At 45.5% G+C, this 16,080-nt stretch overlaps 1 protein-coding gene across 8 annotated transcripts in view; it reads left to right on the plus strand.

Annotated features, from left to right (window-relative positions):
* The window catches only part of CD36 (CD36 molecule (CD36 blood group)), an 86,549-nt gene extending 70,694 nt beyond the window's left edge, over positions 1–15,855 (plus strand). For all 8 annotated transcript variants that reach the window (XM_084811082.1, XM_084811078.1, XM_084811083.1 and 5 more), the window contains 7 exons: positions 176–245; positions 1,158–1,345; positions 2,661–2,779; positions 4,608–4,681; positions 6,796–6,850; positions 10,914–11,078; positions 15,256–15,855. In XM_084811082.1, the coding sequence (XP_084667208.1) occupies positions 176–245; positions 1,158–1,345; positions 2,661–2,779; positions 4,608–4,681; positions 6,796–6,850; positions 10,914–11,078 (671 nt within the window). In that variant the 3' untranslated portion in view covers positions 15,256–15,855. The remainder of the gene's footprint in view (positions 1–175; positions 246–1,157; positions 1,346–2,660; positions 2,780–4,607; positions 4,682–6,795; positions 6,851–10,913; positions 11,079–15,255) is intronic.
* The last annotated feature ends 225 nt before the right edge of the window (positions 15,856–16,080 follow it).

Raw genomic sequence — 16,080 nt, forward strand, 5'->3', positions numbered from 1 at the left:
GGGTATAGGTTTAGATCTTCCTCCTCCCTAGTTTGACTTAATTTATCCTCTGAATACTACATGCAAGCATAGTGCAATTGCTGTTGCTTTCTCCCCCTGCCCCTGCCCCAGTCCACAAATAAAAGGGTGGGCTGGGAAGTACCTAATTTGTGCCATACTTTAATTTCATGTGCAGATGGGGCGTCATTCCCACCTTTTGTCCGCAAGGATGAAGTGCTGCGTTTCTTTTCTGCTGATATCTGCAGGTAAAAGGCATCAGGACATGTTTTTGTATATTTGATTTATCTAGCAAGGCTTCTGGATTGTGGAGACCAAACCGGACATGGTATGAGAGATGAATGATCAGAATAATTTGCATTGTGAAATTTAACACCAGCAGCCTCAGGGTGTGTCCCAGCCCCAATCATGACTCCGTACTGTTTCTCAATTAAAACTATCCCCCCAAAGTGCTTTTTATGTGCAAGGCAAACATTCAGGGGCCTAAACCACCCCAATATTATTTCCCTTCACCAGATTTTGTAGGTAACCCATAACATTTTTGGCCCACTGCACTAGGAGCTGCTGAGATACTCAATAATATCACTGGGATAGTATTTCCACTACATCTCAAGAAGGAAGTTATACTCCAGGATCCCAAGTAAAAACTAAAAGGCGTTTAGGTGAGGCAAGTGATCGCTTCTGAGGGAGGGCAAGTTTCTATTGGGAGAGGGCTTTCTTAGTGGTAGCACCCCCAGTTATGGAATACTCAGAGTGGTCTGACTGGTAGCAACTTTGTCCTATCAGAGCTATGCAAAAACCTCCTATATTCTGAGGCCTTTCAGGTATAATATCAGTACCAATTGTTTTTATCTGGCTTTTAAGATCTTGCTGCATGGGTGGGTTGTATTATAGTATTATCATCATCAATAACAACAATTGGATTAGCATTATTGTATTCACTGTTTTTTGTATTTTCTTATATAAGCTGCCATGGGAATCTTTATTGAAGGGTGGTATAAAAGTCTATCATATGCAGAATAGAACATTAAGTAATGCCTTTAGGTTTGTTGCAGACACACCATGCTTGGAGGGATGTGACTGATTGCCACTTAAAGACATGGGCATACCCTAAATCTGGTCCATATTAAGATCCTACCCATTTTCCCATTAACATCCAGGTCAATCTATGGCAACTTTGACAGTGAGCAGCTTGTGAAGGACATCCCACTCTATCGCTTCATAGTCCCTCCTGAAGCTTTTGCATCACCTTCTGTGATCCCTGAAAACATTTGCTTCTGCACAGATGAAGTGATATCCCACAACTGCACATCAGCTGGGGCTCTGGACATCAGTTCCTGCAAAAAAGGTACCAGACTGAAATTGGAAACACTTGTAAGAGTGTTATAAAAATTGAGGTTACACATCACACATTCTAATCTCTGCTGTACATTTTAATAACTTTGATACATCGAATGCACAGTTCAGCATTTTAGCATTGTGTATTTGCCCAAATATATGACACAGGGTTTGTAAGTGTACACAGCAACCCATACCAACCTGCCCACACATTAAGGTAATCCAAATAGCACCATCATTGGAGGTGAGGTTTTGTTACAGCAAGGCAAAGTACTGTTTTGGTAGAGGCATCCCAGTCAGGGGACACCCTCAGCATTTTCCTCTTAGGTGCCAGGCAAAAACGTCTTTATTTACTCATCCAAGCATTTTAAAAATGGGGTGCTACGCCCCATTCCCTTGGCCTCACCCCTTCCCCAACCACTGATCATTTCATAGAATCATAGAATAGTAGGGTTGGAAGGGGCCTACAAGGCCATCGAGTCCAACCCCCTGCTCAGTGCAGGAATCCAAGTCAGAGCATCCCTGACAGATGGCTGTCCAGCCTCGTCTTGAAGGCCTCCAATGTGGGAGAGCCCACCACCTCCCCAGGTAATTGGTTCCATTGTCGTATTGCTCTTACAGTCAGGAAGTTTTTCCTGATGTTCAGCCGGAATCTGGCTTCCTGCAACTTGAGCCCATGATTCCGTGTCCTGCACTCTGGGATGATCGAGAAGAGATCCTGGCCTTCCTCTCTGTGACAACCTTTCAAGTACTTGAAGAGTGCTATCGTATCTCCCCTCAGTCTTCTCTTCTCAAGGCTAAACATGCCCAGTTATGGTTCCCAGGCTTTTGTGCAGTGTTTTCCCCATTCTGAAAGGCCAAGATGCCTCCCTTAGGCTTAGTTACTGTGGCAGCAAGAGGTCTCAGCTAAAATGTGCTGGTATTTTTGGCCCCACCTCTGTTGCCTTCAGACCCACCCACCTCTGGAATGTGGCCCTCGAGAGCTGCTTTGAAATGGAGTTTGGCCCTTGGGCTGAAAGGGGTTCCCCACCCCTGCTCTACAGTTTCCCAATGAGCTGTAAAACGTTATGATCTTTTTTTGCTCTCATGGTAACACCAAATATGATGAACTGATGTGGTACGTCTCTGTGTGTCTCTGCTACAGGTCAGTGTGTGTGTGTGTGTGTGTGTGTGTGTGTATATATGAGAGAGAGAGAGAGAGAGAGAGAGAGAGAGAGAGAGAGAGAGACTGTAGTCTTCCCCAACCTGAATTCTCATTCAGCTCAACTGTGCAGAGCATAAACTTCAAATTCGATATCATGGACTATTTTTCCCTTCTTCCAAAGGAAAGCCAGTGTATATTACTCTGCCTCACTTCTTGTATGCAAGTCAAGATGTTTTTCAAGGCGTTGAAGGGATGCACCCAAATGCACAGGAGCATATGACCTATTTAGATGTGGAACCAGTAAGTAATCACACACGGCCTGTCACCCCCACCGCTACAGCAGAGGTTCAGTTATATTGTTCAGAGTAACTAGAAGTCTGGCAGCAGAGCTCGGACTGTGCTTCGGCTTGCTTTACATCAGGGGTGCACAACCTTCTCAGCCCAGAGGGCCACATCTGGTACCAGACAAATACACACACACACACACACACACACACACCCCTACCTTTCCACACACATCTGCCCCCCCTGACCACTGAGATCTAGGGATCATTGGGGATGGGGTGGAAGGTGGAGGCAAAAGCCTGTCCCATCCCCCAGGGATTACCATTGAGAAAGCTGTTTCTCTGCTGCTACCAGCAGTGGGAAAACAGTGATCTTGGAAGCCATGGAACAGTGTTGGTGCTGCACCAGCTTCAGGGGCCACCCAGGGAGTGGTCAAGGGCCGCAGGTTGTGCCCCCTTGCTTTACATGCACACCTCAGCTGATTAATACTTGTTTTCTCGACTGCTTCAAGCTACGTGCTTGTCCAAAGTGTCAGCACTGCAGCAACAGGTGAGCTTTGGAATCACCTCTTCACACCAGGGAATGCCCTGCAGAGTACAGGCTGTCGAGGCCACCTCTCTTCAGTGGCAGCCTCTTGACATTGCAGGCGATCTTGGGGTAGAAGACCTCTTGGGTTCGTAACCCAGCGGGGTGCATCTTGCCTTGAAAAAAGACCCCATGACCCTTTGTATTCTGATTCTGGTACAGTCAGGCTGGACCTGTTTTCTTTTGGATGGGTGTAATTTAAACTGAGTTTCTGAATTTAGCAGCAAACCATGTGAGAGAAGGGGGAATTACTAGGAACAGAGGAAGCTGCCTTATACTGAGTCCAACCACTGGTCTGTCTAGCCCAGTATTGCCGACACTGCCTGGCAGCAGCTCTCCAGGGTTTCAGGCAGGATTCTTCCCTTGCCCTACCTGAAGAAGCCGCAAAGCATGTCCTCTATCACACTGAACTATTACTCTCCACTCCTGTAGAGAAATCTGAACCAAAGAGAGCCAAGCCAGAGATTTCCTGAGCATTTATTTTTTCTCACTCCCCTTGAAAAATGAGGCCGCTTCACAGAATTTTCACTGAATATCTCCACCATTTTTTGTGGCAGCTGCTATTTTTCTCCCACAATGCCCCCCAAATGATGCTAGGGCTGGGGCACCATGCAGTATGCAAAATGGTGGCCAGGCTACCAACAATTGCTGCTGTCACTCACACACACACACACACACTAAGCCTTAGGGGGAAAACAAGAAAAGAATGAAGCTGTGGTCCTGTTAATAGTGAGTCCCACACTTGAGAAACTGTTGGAGAATTTATCTCTCTGGAGAAATGGTCGTCTTCCTCTCCCCTCAATTTCTCTGGCCACATATAGGATGGAGAATTTCAAGAAGCCATTTCTGCACAGCTCTAGTCCTATTATTATATATATTACAAAAGCACAACACAAACTTAACAGGGAACAACCTTAAAATTGGCTGCTATAGTGCCAGTCAAACAGTTCCAACAGATCTTGCATTGTGATTCTACTACCCAGTCAAAGGTGAATTAATTTAAGTCATGCGACTTTCATCGTAACTGGCCCAATACGGAGTGCTGCAGCTAAGGTAGCTACCATCAAACCATACGAACTATGTAACTTGGCCTCATTTTGCTGTTCATACTCTACAGCTGCCTCCATTTTGATGGAAATGGTTTCAACCCAAGATCTGAACAAATCATTTTCTCTCTCCCCAATGCTGTTGATCATTAGCGTTAATTCTCATCCCAGCCATTTCCCCCATTACAACTTCTTTGTTTTGTGTTTTTAAGACAACAGGATTTACGCTACAGTTTGCCAAAAGGCTGCAAGTGAATTTACTGGTGAAGCCGAATAAAAGAATTACGTAAGTCTTTGGAGTCGCTGTTTTTCCTGAGATGGGGTGAAAACGCTGCATATGTGCTGTGTTGTTGTAAATTCAAGTTTAAATAATTAATATTGGCTTTATAGACTTAAACTGATCCGCTTCAGGTTGGGTTTATCGGACACGTGGGTGCGTTTTTTCCTCAGCATCTTAGCAATCGGATTGGACAGAACAGCCTTTCCCAACCTGGTGCCGTCCAGATGTATTGGACAATAACTGCCTGGGGGATTATGGGAGTTGTGTCAAGCACACCTGGAGGGTCCAATGTTGGGGGAGGCTGGGACAGAAATGATAATCTCCTGTACATGTACAATAGAGATACACAACATGCTGCCTGCGGCCCCCCTGGACTTAAGTGTGGCCCCTGCTGCCCTCCACTCTCTTTGCCACCACTGAATTTGCCGCTGTGGCAGTGGCAAAACAATGGATGGTTTGCCACCAGATGTCGGCGGCAAACTGCAACAGTGGCCTAAAAAAGCCAAATTTAACTTTAAAACTAAATTTGGCCTTTTGAGGCCACCACTGCAGTTTGCTACTGAAAGTCAACAGGAAACAGCTGATTGTTCTGCTGTTGCCAAAATTCAGCAGTGGGAATGTGGCCCCGGGGATTCCGGTGTGCAGTGGGGAGCATCTACCATTGAACCACTTCTGAGTAGATGTGTGGGATTGCAGTGTAAGTGAATTTCGAGATTTCTCCTCCAGAAAGAAATATATGTGAGGAATAGGGATGTACGAAAGTTCCACCACGGATCTCGGGGAGGCGGCAGCGGCGGCTCCGGCGGCGGTTCGGCAGCGGCGGCTGCAGCAGCCAGTCTTCTGACCAGCTGGCACCACCGCCATTTCCAAGCTTAAAAAAAAAAAAAAAGTGATAGGCTACGTAAAGATTTACGTAGCCTATCATGGCTAAATTTTAAAAAACACCGTGATAGGCTACGTAAATGTTTATGTAGCCTATCACGGCTGATTAAAACACACACACGTGCGTACGCAAATGGCGGTGCCCATGGGCGCCGCCATTTGCGTTCCTTATTTTGGCACGTCTTAGTCTACATAAACATTTACGTAGACTACAGCGAAAATAAGGGGAATTTGCGTTCCCCTTATTTTCGCCATAGTCTACGTAAATGTTTACGTAGACTAAGACGTGCCAAAATAAGGAACGCAAATGGCGGCGCCCATGGGCACTGCCATTTGCGTACGCGTGTTTTTGTTTTTTAATCAGCCGTGATAGGCTACATAAACATTTACGTAGCCTATCACAGCTGACTGCAGGGACGCAAATGGCGACTACGGCTGCCGCCATTTGCGTCCCTGCTAGCCAGCGGCTGGATGTCCGGCTGCTGGCGGAGCCGGCCAGCGGCTCCGCAGAATCCCTGCGGAGCGGAGCCGTCTGGCTAGGGTTTGGGGGGGGGAAGGATGGAGTGCCTCCCCCCCAGCCAGAATTTCGGGGGGAGGGACGGAGCACCTCCCCCCCAGCATCAGCATAATCCGCGAACAGGTAAGTGACTTTCGTACATCCCTAGCTGAGGAATTTTTTTACCGAGTCTCATCAAAACTCTTTTTTTCAGAGCAGTCTGTACATTCCTACAGTCTTCCTGTGTTGTTTTGAAGGTATATTTATGTTCACTGATAGGGCAGCAAACATGTTCTTCTGGGGCACATTTGGTCATATTGACAGTCATCATGGAGATCAACCTCTTTAGCCTCCCATTTTTATATTTATGTTTAAATCTATGTAGACATGAACAGACCTAATGAAGCTTGTATTTCTCTTGTAGGCTAATTCCTGGTGGACTTGGAGAAAACTGCTACACAAATATTTAAAGTGGTATCCAGTGTTGTTCTATGTAGAGCAGACCTATTGAAATGCATGAGAGTCAGGTTAGTCCCAACTAACTAAAGTCCTATTTATTTTAATGGATCTACTCTATGTAGGACTGACACTGGATACTACCCTTTAGTGTTGTTGTCACTAAACATGCATTGAAGCCAGCTAATGGAATTTTGCTCAGCTGTGTATAGTTGTTGTTCTTAACCCAGCATTTCATCTGGCCAGAATAGAATCATTCTAATTTTATTTTTACATTTTATTACAGGCCTTTAAAACAAATTAAGATGCCTTTCATTTTTCCTATCCTGTGGCTAAATGAGGTTAGTTTTTTTTTTCTCCCTCATCTGTCATTTCACTTATTGTTAGTTAGAGAACTTTAGGTTATAAGGTTTGGTAGTGAATTTTTTTTTTAAATGCCAATGGTTTTGCCTCTGTCTGATCAACGGTGCTTTTTAACAAAGTTAATATAGGGCTTGTGCGTAATATTGCTATGTTCTTGCTCCACTTCTCCGAGCAGCGATGTTCCAGGGGTGTAGTGCTTACTTGGGTTTGGTTTCCTCTGGAAGGAGGTCACTAGAGGCTTCTCTAGTATTCTGTAATGTTTAGGTTTATTTTTAAATCTGATTGTTGATCATAGGTGGAGGAACAAACTTAAACGCTCCAGCAGAGAGTCCCACTGCCTGACGTTAGCTCTCCAGAGAAAAGCAGCCTTCTCCATCGTGGTGCCATCCAGAGGCTTCGGACTAGCTCCCATCAGCCCCTGCTAGCACGGCCAATAGTCAGAAATGCTGGGAGCTGTTGCCCAAAACATCTGGAGGGCACCAAGCTAGGGAAGGCTGTTCTAGGGCTCTCTTTTCCTTTCTTCCCCTCTCAAACTGCACTCCATCTTCCCAACAGCTTCACTTGTGTTTTACTGTCTCCTACCTTCCAGTTCCCTCTAGCTGAACGCAGGGGGCATGGGTGAGAATTAGGGATGTAGGGACTGTGTAAAATCTGCTCCGTCTGTGTTTTGCGGATTGTCAGGTGCCTTTCGTTCCATCATCCGCCCACAGACGGATGCAAATATTTTTTTTGTCATGCGGAAAAATACGGAAATAATTACGCAAGTATTTACATCATTTATCTCAGAACATAACATTTAGTGTATTGTCCCCTATTCCATTCTACGTTCCCTCAGCAGAAACTTACATATTTTTCTACAGATGTATTTGCGTACATTTTGGGAAAGTAAAAAAAAAATAATCCGAGAGTCCAGGGACACCAGAGGGGGTCGCTCTGCAGCGGATTCTGCAGGTCAGATTCTTAGAAATCTGAGCTCATTTTAATCCATCTCAAATTTCTCCAGCATCCCTAGTGAGAATACAGATGAGTCATATTCCCCGTCTCTGTCTTAGGCCATTTACCAGTAATTTCCCTAACAGAAGATGCACCTACCAACTTTGCCACTGACTATTAAGAAACATCTGGAGTCATTCTTGCCTCGTTCATCCTCTCCTGTCCAACCCCCCCCCCAAATCACATAGCATAGTTATGCGGAATGAGGTGACAGAATTGTGGACTTGTACCCTTTCAGAATGCATGTGGGGAATTGTGCTAGTTTACTCCATTCAAGGAGCATTCAAACATCAGAGAGGTTTAGCAATTCTCTTTCTCTCCTTTCCATTCAAATCCAAGGAAGCTGTTCTAGTTCTGAAGTGGTGTCTGCTGTCAGTAATGGACTGGATGAAGCCTGACAAGACAGAGGTGCTCCTGATCAGTCCAAAGGCAGATCAGGGAATAGGGAGTCAGCTTGTGCTGGATGGGGTTACACGCCCCCTGAAGACTCAGGCTTGCAGTTTCGGTGTACCCCGGGACTCGGCCTTGAACCTGGATGCCCAGGTTTCAGCAGTGGCCTAGAGTGTGTTTGCACATTTGAGGCTAGTGTGCCAACTGCACCCTTTCCTAGAGATGTCGGATCTGGCTATGGTCACACATGCCTTGGTTGCATCTTGTTGGACTGCTGTAATATGCTCTGCATGGGACTGCCTTTGAAAACTATTCAGAGGCTTCAGCTGCTCCAGAATTAGGGATGTACGAAAGTTACTTACCATTTCGCGGATCTGCTTTGTGGTGTGTGGGGGGAGGTGCTCTGTCCCTCCCCCTGGAATCCTTGGCGGGGGGGAGGCACTCCGTCCCTCCCCCCAGAGTCTTGCCCGGCCGGCTCCGCTCCGTGGGAATTCCACAGAGCCGCTGGCCACTCCGCCAGCAGCCGGACATCCGGCTGCTGGGCAGCAGGGATGCAAATGGTGGCTGCCATAGCTGCCACCAATTGCATCCCTGTATTCAACCATGATAGGCTACGTAAAGACTTACGTAGCCTATCACGTCTGGCTTAGGAAAATATTTTTCGCCGTCTTAGTCTATGTAAATATTTACGTAGGCTAAAACAGCGAATCAAAAAGGAATGCAAATAGCGCCCACTACACTATTTGTGTTCCCCTTTATTTTCGCTGTAATAGGCTACGTAAATATTTACGTAGACTAAAACGGTGAAAAATAAGGAACGCAAATGGCGGCTGCCATAGCCACCGCCATTTGCGTACGCGTTGTTTTTTTTTTAACCCAGACGTGATAGGCTACGTAAGTCTTTAGTCTTTACATAGCCTATCACGTCTGGGTAAAAAAAGAAGACCAGACTGCAAATGGTGGTGGCGGCACCGCTGGAGCCGCCGCCGCTGGAGCAGCTGCCATCCGAAACATCCGCCCCAGGTAAGTCTCATCCCGAGGGGGATCCGTGGGGTGGCGGGGGGGTGGCAGGCCGTTCTGCCACAGATTTGGGGGGGCCGAATGCCAGTGCATTTGGCCTCACTGAAATCCGTGGCGGAATTCTCCACCATCTCTATCCAGAATGCTGTGACCAGACTGTTGACAGGGGGCAGTTACAGGGATCACGTGACTCCCTTGTTACAACAGCTTCACTAGCTACTGTTTCTGGGCAGAATTCAAATTGCTGGATATGACCTATAATTAAAGCCCAATGCAGCCTGTAACTAGGCTACCTGAAAGGCTGGCTCCTCCATGTGAGCCTGCCCAGGCCTTAAGATTTTCGGGAGAGGCCCTTCTTTCAAGACTGCTGCCTTCAGAGATGCTTCTAGTGGTGATGCAAGAGGGGGCATTCTCATAAACTCCCTGCTGAGGGGGGCTGGGTTTTTTCCCTCTCTGCTGTCCTTCCACCACCTGGCAAAGATCATTTTATTCAACCAGGCCTTTGGTGTATAAGCCAGTCTGTTGGGTTAGATGTTGTTTTTATTGTGTTATTGTTGTGTCTTTAATTGTGTTTTAATGCATTGTTTTATTTTTGTTTTATTCAAATTTCATTTATGATTGTAAGTAAATTTATTTATGATTTATTTATGATTGAGTGCCATTTTTTCTGGATAGAAAATGCAGGGTTCAAATCAAATCAATCTATCAATAGCACAGCTTTCTTCTTGATGGTTTAGTTTGCTTTATGTAGTGAGGTTTTTTTTAATCTGGGGTAGCACTGGAAAATATGACCGTCCCCCCACACTGTTATTTGTGCGCTCTCCAGAATTCTACCACCACTGTGTAACTGCATCAGCTGTAAATGTCCTCTCCACTGCCATCAGCTTATCCCCTTACCGTTTATCCAAGTCTCTTTTTTTGCTCCATCTCCACATTGTCACCAGTCCATTCTATTGTTTGTGATGGAGCTAGGTGGAACCAACTATGTATACAGATCAGGGATGCTGGAGAAATCTGCTATGGGCCCAAATGAGGCTGAGGTTCCAGGAATCTGACCTCCGGAGCCCCCCTTCAGCTGTGCATCCTTGGATTTCACGTGGGGCAGCTTGCCATCTTTCTGAAAGCCATGCTAAGCTAATGGCATCTGCCATTAGCCAATCATGGGAAAAATATGGCCGTCATTGGCATATTTTATGCCATTTGTGGCCATACAGCACTTATTTCTGCCTAAATTGTGGCATAAACGGCCGCAATTTAGGAAGAAGTGAGTATTTTAAGGCCGCAAATATGCCAATCATGGCCATAATTTCCCCTAATACACTAGCGGCAGCCGCCATTAGCTTATTGTGGCTTTTTGAAAGATGGAGAGCCACCCTGTGAACTCCGGTGGACAACCCAGGGCTCAGGGAAAATCTGTGGGGGCCCAAGTGGCCTAGTTTTTCCTGCAGTGAAGCTGCCCTGCTGGGTTGTTTTATACAGGTTGTTTTATATTACCAAGGTAAAGTCTAAGATGAGTATTATTTTTGTAAAGGGGGATTGCCATGTCAAATAATATACTGAGAAACTGGCTTGTATACTTCTGCTTGAAATGACGTTGCTCTCTTGGGCTTGCTGTCCCTTCCTTTCTCCTGTCTCCAGACGGCTGTGATCGATGATAAAAAAGCAGCGTTTTTCCGATCCAAAGTGACAAATAAGATCAAGCTGCTACACCTGGTGCAAGCAGTGCTCATCATCGTTGGCTCTGTGATGTTCCTGGCATTCCTGGCTGCTTTTTTAATATGCAGAGCACAGAAATCAAAATAAGTAAGCAGCTGGTGCAGCAGCTCTTGATGACTATTTATGATGTGGTTCTTTTGGCGTACAAAGTGGGTTTGACAGTGGCTCCACCGATCTGTGAGTTCATGTGCTTTGTCCCGCCTTTGGATTTCTAAAATCTCAAGTTCTTTCTCCCCCGAATTCTGAAGTTTTGCAAATTTTTGTTAATTCTTATGAAAAATGAACTGAAATGCAGATCTCACCAATCTGCACCAGCCAAATGCAAGAGGAATAGCAATCCCCAGTATGGAGAGGAGCATACCTGTCTGCCATATAGGGATGGACGGACTCCCTCTGTCCACGCTGCTGGGCGCTCACCAAGCCACTGCCATCCATCCAGGCCTGTTGGGCTCCCTGGACGAGATGCTGCACAGTCTGCAGGCGCCTGGTGAGCACCCAACCCCTCAACGAGTTGCCATTTTGTGAAAAAAACGGTGGCTCGGGTTTTTCCGTAAATGTAATGTTGCGTAAATGATGGCCATAAAGGGGACATTAATGCAGCATTACAGGCCAGACTCCACCCCCCTCTCAGACTCCTGCAACATCCCTATGGCCATATTGCTGTTAAAGATGAGAAGCCTGTCAGAAAAAGAGGTGATGATCCTAATTCAGCACTAATATGGTTGAATACACAGGAATTCAAACCCAGACTTTTATGAGCTCAGTGCCCAAACATCCTGGGCCTGGATGGACAAATCTGTCCGTTTTGCTTTCTTCCACATTTGAATTTTTTTTAGTCTCATGTTCTTTTTCTCCGAAATATGGAAAACTTGTGAATTTTGGTAAATTCTTATCAAAACCAAACTGGAACCATCACCCATCCTTATCTATGAGGTAGAGCAGCACTGCAAACTCTTTTACCATGTTGAGCTTGAGGCCAGGGAAAGAATCTACCCAGTAACTCTTTGCCTCAGTTCAGCCTTCCTCAGCCTGGCACTCTCCAGATTCTTTGGAATACAACTCCCAGCATTCCTGACCATTGGCCATGGTGATAGGGGCTTCTGGAAGTTGACGTTCAAAACTTCTGGAGGGCACTGGGTTGTGGAAGGCTACCTTAGCTGAATGCAGTCACCTCTGATCCCAACCACCCATTTGTGTGTACAATGGCATCTAATTGTCCCTCAACTGCAAATAGCCATTACAGCTCTTTAGAAGAAGAGTTCTAAGCAAAGGAAATACAAAGAAATGAAGTGCTCACTGGCACTCCCCTGCAAGGTGGGTTAAAGTTGATTTGCTGAAAGCTACCTAGTGACCTTAGAGTAGGGATAGGAACCTGCGCCTCTTCACATTAGAGATGGGGGAGAAATCTGTTCAGTTCACATTTTTAGGCCAACTTGCCAAATTTCCATTACCCAAACCTGGATGTGAATTCGAATATAGTTAAACGTCGATATCGGCATGTTTTTGCAATTGGAGCTTGCACATGAAAAAATGCATACAATATGCATATAGTACAGAAAACCTGGCACACACAAAAATGTGTATATTGCATAGAAGTGCACAAAAGAATGCTTTACCTTAGGGGAAATTACCTGCAAAAATTATTGCAATTTGAAAAAATGAGTACAAAAATGTGTACAATGAACACAAGCTTTTTTAAAAAAGTGCACATATTAAAATTGCAAACTGATGCAGAAACAGGATGATACAAACGTTAAATGTGGAAAAACAAGAAAGTGAGCAAAAGAGAATATGAGAGATTCATCCCTGCTTGATAAATGTCTTAGAAATACACATAAAATGTAAGTGTCCATTTAGATGTGTGAATGCAAGAAATTAGTGTGTTGCAAGGCACTGCAGGGGTAATTCATCAGGGAATCCTAATCTTCTGGTGTTTCCTGTTGAGTGTGCAATTAGTGACAAACTGAGTTTTTGTTTACACGTAATATATGTGGTAGCCCCAAGCTCAACACTATATGTGATGAATTTAGAGGACCACCTCCAATACTCCAAACTAGTCCATACTAGTCCATTCTAGGGATGTCAGAGAATTCTGCCACGGATCTTGGGGAGGCCGAATGCCAGCGCATTCGGCCCCCCGAAATTGGTGGCAGAACGGTCTGCCCCCCCCGCCCCCCAGGGACGAGACTTACCTGGGGCAGATCTTCCTGGCGGCTCTGGTGGCGGCTCCGGCGGCGGTGCGGCGGCTGCAGCAGCTGCAGCTGTGGCGGCTGGTCTTCTGACCAGCTGCCGCCACCACCATTTCCAGTTAAAAAAACAAAAAAACAAAAAAAGCGATAGGCTACGTAAAGATTTACGTAGCCTATCACAGCTAGATTTTAAAAAAACACCGTGATAGGCTACGTAAAGATTTACGTAAATCTTTACGTAGCCTATCACGGCTGACTTAAAAACAAACAAACAAAAAAAATTGCGTTCCTTATTTTGGCACGTCTTAGTCTACGTAAACATTTACGTAGACTAAGACGGCGAAAATAAGGGGAACGCAAATAGCGTAGCATCTATGCCATTTGCGTTCCCCTTATTTTCGCCGTTTTAGTCTACGTAAATGTTTACGTTGACTAAGACATGCCAAAATAAGGAACGCAAATGGTGGTGGCCATGGTCACCGCCATTTGTGTACATGCGTTGTTGTTGTTTTTAAATCAGCCGTGATAGGCTACGTAAACATTTATGTAGCCTATCACGGCTGACTACAGGGACGCAAACGGCGGTGGCTACGGCCACCGCCATTTGTGTCCCTGCTAGCCAGCGGCTGGATGTCCGGCTGCTGGCGGAGCCAGCCCGCGGCTCTGCAGAATCCCTGCGGAGCACAGCCGGCTGGCCAGGATTCCAGGGGGAGGTACGGAGTGCCTCCCCCCCCGGCCAGGATTCCGGGGGGAGAGACAGAACGCCTCCCCCCCAGCATCAGCATAATCTGCGGAAAGGTAAGTCACTTTCGTACATCCCTAGTCCATTCACAGTTTTGTGTCCTCATCAGAAGAGCTGATCTAAAAAAAAGCCTATCTAGTCCAGCATTCTGTTCACTCAGTGGCTAATAAGATGCCTATGAGAAGTTGACAAGCAGGACATGAACATAATTAAAGCATAGTCCTGCTTGTGCTAAGAACACAAACATAAGAACACAACAGCCCTGCTGGATCAGACCAAGGTCCATCTAGTTCAGCATTCTGTTCACACAGTAGCCCATGGGAAACCCCAATCAGGATATGTGTGCAACAGCACCCTCCTGCCCATGTTCCCCAGCAACTAGTGTACATAGGCATACCACCTCTGATACTGGAGGTAGCATATAATCATCAGGACTAGTAGCCATTTATGGCCTTGTCCTCCAGGAATTTGTCAAATCCCCTTTTAAATCCATCCAAATTGGTGGCCGTCACTAATTCCATAGCTTGACTAGCAAGGTGTGAAGAAGTGCTTCCTCATGAGTTATAACCATGCCTCACAGAATTTAATCACATTCGCATTGAGTTTTAAGGATCTGTAGTACACATAAGCTTCAAAAATTCTGAAAACTAGCCCTTCCCCCCCCCAAATGCTTATGTCTGACTGCATAGATTCAACTTGTAAAACACATTTGAGATTATGCTGTACTTCATTGTTTTAACTTTTGTGAACCACCCAGAGAGCTTTGGCTATTGGGCAGTATAACAATGTAATAAATAAGAAATAAATGAGCTATTTTGATTGATAAGTCAATTGCTGTTTGATTACATCTTTCCCAGCCCAATGAAAATACAGTACGTATTTGGTGGTTCTGATAAATGGACATGGGATTCCAGGTTCTATGGAACCTGGAGTCAGCAACTAGCTCTTCTAGAAGATGATGTGGTAAGAGTGATCACTGATGAGCTAATGAGCCCACCCCTTCAAGGGGACTGCCAGGATCCTATGTCTTAAGGTAGGGGTGGAAAGAAGGTAGATCTCCAGATATTTGGGACTTCAACTTCCAGAAGCCCCTACCACCATGGTCAATGGTCAGGAATGCTGTGTTGTTGAACTCCAAAACACCCTGATGTCCATTTTCTTCCCATCCCTGTTTTAATGTACTACTTTTATCCAAAGCTCCCTTGCCTCTAGGTTAGGAACTAGGCAGCCAACTGTTGGCCCGCCAACATGCATTCAACATAAATTGAGCCACAGTTAACCATTCAAATGTTCTGGATGGATCTAGCTAACTTGTTATGCTTTCTGTTCTCAGTTACCAAGCTACAGCAGATGGAGGCAATAGACACTTCAGGTTTCAAGCAAGGGAAGGGTGATGCACCTTCCTGATGAGTTTCCTGATGGTATTGCTGGACTATACTTTTGTGGGTGTAAATAAGCTGTGGAAGAAAACCTGCCTCGGCATGGCAAGAGAAGTATGTGCCTCTTGGCTACTGGAAGCCCATGGCTGTTCAGAAGAGCCACTTAACAGAAAGACTAGCATGAAATCTGAATTTCTGAAGTCGTCTGAGCCTCTCAGTAACATAACACTTTCATCCACTTAAAATGGAAGTGTGATTTGGAATCAAGCCTGCGCTGCCGCTTATGCAACTTGCTGTCAGCTCTCCGTTATTTTCCATCTTGGGAATTTAAGAATGGGAATAGAAGTCATTGACCGAAACCGCTGAATAAATGCCAAGGTTTTAGGCCCAGCAATATCCTGCTTTCAAAAATATGTGCAATCCTTTTTCTCCTTCCACCCCTTGGAGGAAAAGAAGCCAAGCTTCTTCCAGAGATGTGAATTGTTAAAAAAATATATGATTGATGTCAGGAGCTATCGTAGCATTTGAGAGTCAGTAAATGTGTTCTCCAAGGTCTCCTGTGTTCGCTTGTGTTTGTACCCAAATCATTGCAAGTACACACTCATACATGCTACGCTTGCTGCCACAGACATGAAAAACAGTAATCTGAGGCCGCACCCAGTAAGTACTCTTCAAAACACCTCAGGTGCAAAAATGTAGAATTTGACTCTGAAATGTTTTTCAGACATTTTCCCTGCCTTGGACAAATATGAACAATACAAGTACTCACCTGTAATGGC

This window comes from Heloderma suspectum, chromosome 7 (assembly GCF_057233095.1).
Source record: "Heloderma suspectum isolate Gila_16-S chromosome 7, 16-S_ref, whole genome shotgun sequence".
NCBI lineage: Eukaryota > Metazoa > Chordata > Lepidosauria > Squamata > Helodermatidae > Heloderma > Heloderma suspectum.